This window comes from Toxorhynchites rutilus, chromosome 1 (assembly GCF_029784135.1).
Source record: "Toxorhynchites rutilus septentrionalis strain SRP chromosome 1, ASM2978413v1, whole genome shotgun sequence".
Taxonomy (NCBI): Eukaryota; Metazoa; Arthropoda; class Insecta; order Diptera; family Culicidae; genus Toxorhynchites; species Toxorhynchites rutilus.
Genome location: NC_073744.1, coordinates 81,764,136 through 81,775,272, shown reverse-complemented (window position 1 = coordinate 81,775,272; position 11,137 = coordinate 81,764,136). Strand labels below are relative to the sequence as shown.

General features: G+C 40.2%; 1 protein-coding gene across 1 annotated transcript in view; it reads left to right on the top strand.

Annotated features, from left to right (window-relative positions):
- Nucleotides 1-315: 315 nt before the first annotated feature.
- Nucleotides 316-11,137, top strand: part of LOC129766464 (protein hedgehog) — a 30,524-nt gene continuing 19,702 nt past the window's right edge. Inside the window, exon 1 of the mRNA XM_055766999.1 lies at nucleotides 316-1,230. Within this exon, the coding sequence (XP_055622974.1) occupies nucleotides 874-1,230 (357 nt within the window). The 5' untranslated portion in view covers nucleotides 316-873. The remainder of the gene's footprint in view (nucleotides 1,231-11,137) is intronic.

Here is an 11,137-nt window from a genome sequence, read left to right as displayed (position 1 = left end):
ATCTGCCATTGCATAATTTCGTACCGAAAGAGCTCGCCACTCTCACCGAAAACAAGAAAAAGACACGCAAAACACCTTCTCTCACTCCTCCTGAGCTTAAACTTTTATGTATGAAATGCTGCTGCTGCTGAGTCTGTGTGTTCACCCAAAAGCTCTTCGCATTTCTTTCGATACACCCTGGTTTTCCACCCTGGCAATGTGCTTGTGTGAGACAGCGGTCCGATTTTATGTTTTTGAGTATAGTTGTTGTCCTCTTCCACCTCGAAAGGGAACACAGGAGAGAGAGCGTGGCTACGAAAATGTTGAATCGTCCATCTACTTAGTTCTAATTTAGTGCTAGTCGAATTACCATCTCCTCCTTTTTCTGACGGAGTGATCCAAGTGAAACCGAATTCGAGCGGAAGGCGCGCGATCGCCCCCACAAGGATATTTAAATATTGCACAGCGGAGTATTCTAATAATTGGCGATTCGAATAATTATTGACGATCGCTATTGTGTTTTTTTTTTAATTTGGTGTGTTGCCAATTTGGATTGACCGGAAACAAACCTCAGCCGAAGTGTCGAATGTATCTGGAGTGAATTTGTCACAGTGATTGATTGCGCCAGACGCAAATGTTACGCGCAAATCATATCAAGATTGCACTGGGTTTGATTGCTGACAAGTGAATAAGCCAATAAATGTATGACCGTATATCGCAAGCTGTTTCCGTTGGAAAGCAACAGTGACGAGTGTTTAGCGGAAAAAAGTGTGTTTATTTACCTCGCAGCGGTGTGCTGATTAGTCAAGTGTTTTGCGTGATTTTTCTGGCCCAAAAGGAAAGGCTAAATTGTCTATAAATTTTTCATTATTCACACACGGGTGTTCTCGCAAAATGTTCAACCTTGTTTGCTCTGGCAGTAGTTTCTGTAGTCGGAAAAGAAACGTTCTCAACACTCAAAGGAAATATTTCACAATGCTGCTAATTTTTCTGCTCTACATCGTGGCCCAAGTACAATCCTGTGGACCCGGTCGTGGCATTGGTGGACCCCGAAGAACCCGAAAATTGCTCCCGTTGGTGTTCAAACAGCACGTGCCGAATGTTAGTGAGAATTCGTTGGGTGCTTCCGGAATGCAGGAGGGACCCATATCCCGAAACGACAGCAAGTTCCGCAACCTGGAAACGAACTACAATAAGGATATAATATTCAAAGATGAAGAAGGCACAGGAGCTGATCGCGTCATGACCCAGGTAAGTCTGCGTACCTGCGTGATTTGGTGCTCGAGAACACCGAACGTTAATGACAGTAAGTGGCTAGTGATAGTTTGTGATATTGCTGGCGTGACTGATAAGCAACGCGGAATCGACGCGATATGGATCGGAATGCAGTAGACGCGAACAAAATTGAATTGATAACACGCTTCTGTGTGGGATTTAAAATCGATTTGCGATGTACAAAATTGCTCATAATTTATTGTGTTTATATTTTTACAGTTATCTAAACACGCCTGTCGTTTGCTATTTTTATCCCACGGAATAAATTTTGAATTTGTTTGAACTTTGCATGAACTCGAGCGAACAGATCCAAAGGTCCACTTGCGTAAAAGAACAACTCTGTCGAGATAAGTACCAAATAGGTTTCTGGAACTGCTGCTGAGTGACCTTCGTGCAAATCAATCTGTGCTCATAAACGACAAACAGTATTTTTGTCAAGGGCGCACGCGTCTCCCGAGGATTCAGCAGCTAAGCAATGTAATAAAATAAGTAGCAATTATGGTGTCGTATCCTTGAGGCAACACACTTCGTTGGGCATAACGGACAAGGCAAGGACTTCTCGTCACAAACCTTTTCTGACTTCTGTGTGTTTATTGCTTTACGACTCTCGAATCACTTAGCCGTAACGAGAAAATCTAACCAAGGTCAGTTTACTACTCAGCTGTGCCCTAAAAATACGACATTCCAATAAATTCAGAAGCTCACATGTTTGAACTTTGTTTGTGCGACATGGGCATGCTATAATCAGTCTGTCGAGCTATCTTATCATGGTGTGCTGTCACCAATAACACGTAGCGATGCGTATCCTAGTAAATAGTTACAGCTCTATTTTGGATTAGTCTGATGATGACTGCAAATGGATCAGTGCAACTTGGAGCTCGTAGCTGCCGATAAAATGATAACGGAAGCATGACCTCAATTCGATTGACGCTCTTATCACACACTGGGACGCTACAGATGGTGCGTGACTTGATCATAGTGATTCAACAATGGTGGGAGTGTTTCGGTGGCATTCCTATCTTATCGTGGGATGTTTGTGTACGCGAAAATCATACAATAACATCACGCTTTGAAGTTGAAGCCGTTAAACTTCAGAATGCAATGAATTGATTTATTGCTATGAGAATTTCGTGTCCATTTAGATTTATTAGACGTTCACCTGACGAGCGAAGCATTGATATTTACCAATCGACGCCAACGTCAAAGCGCTTATCATGGTGCCATAAATTAACTCGGATGGGCAAAATAGGTGTACAAGTGGTAGACTGTACAAGTAAACTGTTCCGAGAATTCCATCGTAGAAGGAAAATTAACAGCTTGCTGAATTAGAAGTTTAGAAGTTCTGACTGACTTAGAAGCCGTTTCGACTACCTTTTTATCTTCATATAATCAATGTTGCGAAATCCAACTCAAAATGGATTGCATAACAGTGAAATAATAGTTATAATGACCGAAAAAACATTTCCTGCTCTAGATTGCAATTCCGGTATCGATTTTTATTCAGAATTCGACCCATAATCCGACGAGAGAGACTAGTTCTCTCTGTTGTATATATAAACAAACACATAGTGAAATATTGCCACAGGATATGTGTCGAGTACTCAAAACGTTAAAACGTTTCATCGTTGCTGATACATTGCTTCTGTCATCATGCATTTTCCGCCCTCTAAAACTAGATCTGACGCTCGAATCTCGGCCACGAAAAGTCGCATTGATGGTTTTTTTCTCGTTTTCATGACTGCTGCCACTGCCAATGTACACAAGTATTTTCGCGTCTATCGTTGCGGACGGGTGCGAACCAGCATTTCACTTGAACTGTGCGACACAATCACGATGTTTACATTTCACGCTGCCCGAGCGCTGCCAGTTAGGATCGATCTTCCCTCACTGGCTGAGATCTCAGATCAGCTGGTCGGTGGCGACAAAATTGAAGCGATTATATCAATATACGATTATAGCGAACGCGCAGTAGATAAACGAAGTGTAAATAAAATATTAGAAGTCAATTTAATGGAGGCGAAGTCTCCACTCGTTGTATTGACTGAGAGCATTATCTTGTGTCTTCGCTTTGCGTATTCAGGAGAATCAGCTAAATTCAACGATTGAGCGAAATGATGCGCGAGGATAGTTATCATCTTGTTTTGTCTGACAGTCCTAAAATGAGAACCAACAGATAACTTCTAGCCGCACAATTGTTCAATGAGATGGCGAATTGTTCACGCGATGCTGTCGTTTCCTTTTTTGCTCCGAACCAATGCTAATCGTTTTTCACACAACCGCAATAAAGTAGACGAACATATCAAAATGTTTATAGAAATAACATTTATGTAAATTTTGTTTTCAACAGCATTTTCCCCGTCTGCCTTCGATTTGTTTGTTTTTACATGACCGCCAACACCTCTTCTCTCATGCTTGCATTTCAAAGTAAACCTTAAGCTCTTAAGCTTGAACAAATCGAAAGAGAAACACGGGAATAAACTCCAACATTTTCAGCGACGGTAAAGTGCGTCGAAACGAAGAAGATATATAATTCATAACATGCACCGGGAGGTGAACTGTCCCTAAACACCGAGAGGTGTGGAGGTACAACATATAATATTTAACCATTAAAATGCAATGATAACTTCTCCGCTTAGGTGAGTATCTTTCTCCGAAAAGCTTTTAGTAAGAAATATTGGCCGATTACCATACAGCAGTATATCATACTTGCTGTGCTATTAAATCATCGTGAAAATGACAATTCACATCACAAACTCAACGACATTCACGTGCCTCTTCGTAACTTTGTTTGCTAGAATCTGCAAATATGATGCGACACATTCCTAGTATGCGAGCCGGAACTTAGCCGGAGATACTAGGAATTCACCTATAAAAATGTATCAATGCATCAATATTATCAGTCATCTTTGACAACTCTACATGCAAACAACAAATGTTTGGGAAGATGGACTCTCGGAGAATACAGCGTTTCCGAGAAATGGGTAGATGAGCACGCGTGCTTTCGGGGAGTCCCGACTCCGATCTGCCGAGCTGTTTGTCTTGGTTAAACTATTTATTTCACCTTTATTCCCCCGAGCAAACATACAAATTTGACACTGAAGTGTCAAACGAAAAGACAATCATTACACCTAATGTTACGATGTTTTAAAGAAAAGGTGACCAATTTGAATTGTCGGCATTTGTGAAGTCAAGCAATGATAAACTGTGTGATTGGTTCATGATTACTTACCATAAAATAATGATAAATAAATACACGGCTGATGAAAGTTTACTCCAACTATGGTAATCTTTATCCTTCTAGATTACTGAAACTGTGTCGCGCATGAAGGGCCTTCTAATGATTCTGTTTGACGATATTTTTTTTACCCAATGTTTTTCCGTTGTTGTCCATGGACATCGCCCGCACGTTGTTAGCGACATACCACTTCATGGGCTTTGCTCCGTAATGCCAGGATGCCAAATCCAGCTATAACAGCACGAAACGAACGTAATGCTGAAAGAACGACAGCAGACGTTTTGTTTTCCAGACACTTGTTCACGAAAATTTCCTGGTCAACGGTCACGGTTTCCATGAAAATTTCACTGTCCAAGCCAAAAGCCTGATGGTCTGCTAAACCAGAATTTTATTAGCGAACGTCCGAGATCGTGTTTAGGCCGTCTTATTTCGTTTATTGTCGCAATTTAGCTTTCTGTCTGTCGACAAACGTATTTCTATTTTTTTTTTTTTTTGAAAGATCGATACGACAAAGAACGATTCTTTGGTACCGATTTAATTAGTGAATCGATCTCTAAGCCGTTCAGAAAATCGATTCGTCAAGATCAATCTTTCTCTTAAGTTCGCCCAATCTTACTCTGAACACTTCTGATATTTTGTGATCGTTGATTTGGCCATTTTTAACTGTTTTAACTGAAATGACATGATAATGATAAATTATTTTTCAGGGGTGTTAAGGTGTCTGAAATGTACGGTTAGACGAAATGTGCCAAATTTAAGTCAACCAAGCAATAGGCGACTGTATCTAAACTTCACGAAGCAGATTATGCGAATTAAACAGATTAAAAGCAATATGCACAGAATTTCAGTGAGATTCAAGTCAGGAGATTGAGCTAGCCGACAGCTACGCCAATCTTCTAATCGGAGATCCCTGGACATTGCAGTATAGTTTGGATCGTTGTCCACCATGAACGTTCATTTTAGTGGCATTTTCCACTCAGCATGCGGGAGCATAATGCTTCCCGATATTTTCGTTTGTCCATCATTTGCTTAATCCACAAGATGGGATATCTTCTGTACCACGAGAAGTAACCCCAAACCATAATACTACCACCACCTTGCTTTAATGACCTAATAGTAAACTGGAGCCCGTATGCTACATTCACCGGATTACGAACACATCCCCACCCATCGGATCCGCTCAAATTTATCTTCGATTGCACTGATCAAAGATTGTTTCGCCACGCTTTTTTTTGGACCGATCAAACGAATCAAAACTTTTTTGTTGATCAACAATACCTTCCTGGGGCTATGCTCAAAAAGATGTTCCTGAACAAGTCTGAGGTGAATCGTTATCAATCTGACTGACGACCTTATTACCTCCTAATTCATGATTGTCGATTTAATCCAACTCATTGTCACGATACCACCTCCCAGCTGCTCTATTGACAATTCACCGAATCAGACCACAACATCACAGTGTGCTTTTATGAAAGGCAGCTCGCATTTCCTGGGGTATTCTCGTTTTGACAAATCTTTTAGTTTTCGCTCCACGAGTGTAAATACCTTGCCACATTATGAACTGCCGAGCAAATTTATCCATGAACATCTACATCTGCGGAAGACATCTCCTCGTGCAATGGGCAGGTTAAAGTTTTACATGAAAGCTGTCCAAAATACATTCTCACGTAAGTTTCATCGTCAATGAGTAGGCGTCCTGGGTACCTTATTAGAACCCTGTCATATAATCTTCGAGTACGAGTATTGATAACTATGCTATATGGGCAGAAAAGTCCCGGGATTTTTCAACAGATGGTGCCACTAAAAAATTAACAAGATTGATTTCGAGAGATTCATCTATCACTAGCTTATGTGTGGAGTTTCATGACATTTCGTTTATTTGTTCACAAACTACAGTGTCGCTACCTGTGCATTCTTATAGGAAATGGAAAAAAAAGAGAAATATAGTATTTTGGTCAAACATTGTTTTTTCATGGGAAAAGCTCCCAAACATTCAATGCAGTGGTTGACGAAATGTTATTCCACTTCTGCTCCTTCGAGAACAACAGTTTATCGGTGGTTTGGTGAATTTGAAAGTGGCCGTACAATCACCACAGATGCACCTTGCTCTGGAAGGCCAAAAGAGGCTATGAATCCAGAAATCGTAAAACAAGTGCATTGACTCGTTTTGAACGATCGTAAAGTGAAGTTACGCGAGTTAGCTTAGGCCGTAGGAATTTCAAAATAACGAGTGGGATACAGAAAGGGAACAGAAATGTTGGAAACTCGCTATACCAGGTGTATTACTCTCGGAGGAAACTATGTTAAGAAATAAATACAGCTTTGCCCTAAAACGATTGTTTTCATTAGAAAATCCTGGGACAGCCCATGTAGTACTCTGCTTCAACATCCTATTCTGTTGTATGCTTGCTCGGTAAGGCCGAATACCTGCTCACAGATGGATTCTTTGATGGTACTGAGAGCGGCACCATATTCCATTGTGGCTACATTATCTGACAGTCCTGGATTTGATCCTGATGCTTCTCAACACTTCACAATTCAGCTTACGATCGTTCAGTTCAGCTACGATGCTTCGTCTGAGCTCCCGAGATTACAAACTTACTATAGAAACCTTTCAGAATGTGTCGGAGCTCAAAGTTTGGCGAGTAAAAGCCAACACAAGATACACTGGTAGAAATCTATATAACGTCACCACTATTATATTTCTTTTTTGTAAAGTTCTCAAACAATTTTTTATTGTATTTCTAGAATATTAGTACCGTTTTCCGGTCATTTGATGTCGATTGATCAATTCAATTGAAGGTATATACATAAAATGTTGGTTCGTTTTGTTATTTTATTGACTTTTTTAAGACCATTTATGAAGAATAATCTCTTGCAGCCGCCAAGGCATGGAGTGAATGAGAGATTTTACCGTGTTCGGAGTAATTCTAGTCCACTTGTCGAGAAGTTTCAAACTTCCTGACCTGTTCAAGTACAATTGCTGACAAATTTCCCCAAAAAAATTCAGTGGGATTAAGAATCGGACTACACAAACCATAACAGAAATGTAGTTGGACGTTAAGGAGGTATTCTAGTGTAGAGGCAAAGATTACGGACGTTTTTTCGAGTTCCTTGAAAACAAAACAAAGAATATTTTCAATATCCATTATATCATTATATGTTTATCCATCTATTATCAATTGAACAAAAATTGAACAGAAAAAATATTCATAATTAGAATAGATACAAACTGGTGGAAAAAAAGACGCACAGGCTGTACACGATTCCATCCTTTCTAGTATTTGTTATCTGAAACGAAAAAAAAAACGAAAAGATTCTGAATCAGTAAAGATGCCAAAAATTGCATGAAATTTTCCTTGTGAGCCGACGATGATGGCCCAGCTCGATTTTTTCCTATATAATGTGGCGAAAAACATTATGATTACGTCGTCTCTGCCACGACTCGTTACGATGTGTTGATTGCAAAGCCAGATGCCCATCGAGTGAAATATCAATTTAAACCTTTCCCAGACAATGGGATTGCAATGTCTAGCATTAACATCCATACTTCTCTCGCTAAAGGTCACGAGTTCAATTCTCACTCCCGACATCCTTCCAAAAATGGAAGTGAAGTAACGAACCAGCCAAATGTGTTGAAAGTCACTATAATACAGATCAATGTTTTTTTAATAAAAACATACTGTATGCATCTTCGTTTTCATATAAACGACATAATTCGGTTCAGTAGAACTTGAGATATCTTATACACCTGTCTGGAAAAACTAATTTCGAGAAAAACGCTCCATATTTAGCACTTTTTCATCGCTGAAAACCAGGTTCAATTGAATATGACACGTTCAAATGCCATGAAAAGTTCCAGAAGATCGGAAAATGGGTTCTACGTAAGCTGAAAGACAGCAGAAAAACCGAAAAACAATATGTGAAATGCTGCCCCGGTGGTAAAAAAGAAGTAATTTCTCCATCAAATTATGACTAACGATGAAAAGTGAATTCATTTCGAGAATCCTAAGCGTCAATTTCCTGGGGAACCATCAACATCGGTCGCTATATATCGAAGACAATGGTCTGTGTTCGACGAGAACAGACAGGTTTGATCCACTATGAGCTACTAAAACTCGGCGAACCCGTTACACGTTGAGTCCCATGTCGGTCCCTAGGGGCTGACGTTGAACTTTTCGTTACAAAAATGTTGATCGCTGGGACTGACAGTTACAAAATAAGGAAATTAAAAAAAAAGTTTGTTTTCGGAATTTTTACGATATTTAACTACTTTCTAGTCGAATTTCTGACTATTTTCTTTTTATAAAATATAAATCTTTGGAAATTGGGACCGATACTGATATTGTACAAATGATCCTGATGTGGACTGATTGGAAAGCATAGCAAAAACAATTCTGAACTCAACGTCTTACTACTGATCGTTACCGACCGCAAATAATCAATTTGAATCGGGCTTCGGGTGAAAAGCAACCTTGGTACAAAAAAAGGCAACACAAAGTGATGTTGTATGATAATCGCTCAAGGAAACATTTGAGTCATTTGGTTCCGACAGATGTCCCCGATAGGCTTCTATGGCTTCTTATTTTGATCTTGTTCCACTCAAACAGAAAGTTTACGAAACAATCAAAATAAACACATAACCACTTTGAGTTTTTGATTCGAGTTGTACACTTAGCAAAGGTCACGCAGGTAATCGTTGCCGCCTTTCAAGATCATCGCTGACAACGATTCTGATATTGGTCAATAAAAGATTTATTTCGGAAAACTGCGCGCGATTGCCTCTGAAATAGCAACAATAAAAAAATATTATGATAACTCGTTCAGTGAGATCTAGATTTCGGCTGGGTGAAGCAATGGTAATGGCACATACAGAGCCGAGGAGAGAAAGAGTAGTAAAATCTCACAAATATTTAATCAATTATGGAATTTATATCAACAGACATAAATCAAGCCTAAATTTGGGAACCAACGGAGAGACAGAAAAACGTGGTTTTATGACACCGTATCGTACACCGTCTGTTCTTCGATCTTCGAACCACCGTTTGGTCTGGACCTATTATAAAATTAAAGGAGAATTAATTAATTTGATTACACGTCGGTGACTCTCTTTCTGTGAATATTCGAATTTGGATTGTGTTATTCCCATCCACTTGTTTGCTGGTTGCGAATTATCCGGCCTATTGTGTCCGAAAGGCGCAGAGCTTCACTTCTAAACTGGATGCGTAGACGTATAGACAATTGGTTAGTGGGGGGCCATATAACGAGAGGTGCGCGCAGTAAATGCCCATAAAACAATAAAAACCTTAAGACTATGCAAGCGATCGTGTTGAAATTAATGATCATTATCACGGCATCATTATCGAACGTTTTGTTTGGGGAGCCAAATGCCGCACTGGTTGCCTGTTTCGGTGGAATACAGAGTGTTTGAAGAGATGAAATCTGCATGTAAACCTAAAAAAAATATCACACAGAACGTCGCTCGAGGATCCTCTTCCTAGACCAGCATCGACAGTGTGTCGCAAGGGCTCGAATTATAAGTGTTATTTCATTTTATACCATGTACATTGTTGCTCTTTAATATTCTTAACAAGTTGTTATTATATTACATTTCTCTCATATGCTCTTTTGCACAACACGATTTTGTACCACATGACTCGCGTAGCAATTCAAGCTTACAAAGCTATGAACCGTCGTGTTTCTTTAACCAGAAGAAGCAGCTCTACTAGTGGTAGATATTATTTATTACCGAGTTTAACTGCGCCACCACCGCCAGCCATCACCTAAGCCGGCCAACCCCAACATTTCCAGGCGAAATTCACTGTTTCGTTGTTCCACTCCTTCGGTAGTGGCTTCATCTGTACTCCACCAGTCTACCGGTACGGTTGAGCCTATGTAGTATGACCGAACCTTGCAACCTTTCATGTTGCGGTTGTATTTCGGCATGTTTTATGTCGTACCTTCTTAGCTACAGGTCGATTTCCCCAACAGGGTAGAGTTGCAAGCTGACACTGATGTGATTCCTCTCCGCAATCTGCAAATATTTCCAGATATCTTATATCATTTCCACACCAGTTTTCGCAGGACTAGCGAACAACCGTCAAGTCGATCATTCTTTCGTGCATTCGAACGGCTCAGGATCCTTTCTCAAGCTGTGAACGTAATTTCGCAGTCAGCTATCTCACCATGAAATGATAAAGAGAAATCCCCCCATCACTTCCCCCTCCCGTTGCCGATCAGACCAGACCGAAAAGACACAAGATCGTCCATTGAATTGCTCGAATACACGATCAAAGAGGAGCCCAAAGGAGGAAAGCATGTTGCCTTCTTTTTCAATACATTTCATTTTGTATGAGATTTGAAACTATTTATGCGGCAGCCGATAACCGTAAATGGATGCGATTCCGAATGTGAAGCGAAAAGCGCAAAGAAAATTGCCGATACCCAGACCCGGTCCCAAGGCGGTTGGAATGGATCGGACAAAATATAATATGAGATGAGTTATGATAACTTTACCATTTACTCGTTTCCATCAAAGCGCACAGGGCACAAAGCGCTAGAGATGTTGGAAGACGAAACATAATGGTCTACCATGGTTATATTGGATTGGGATGGGATCCTTCCTTGTTTCCCATTCGTTGCCGTGTG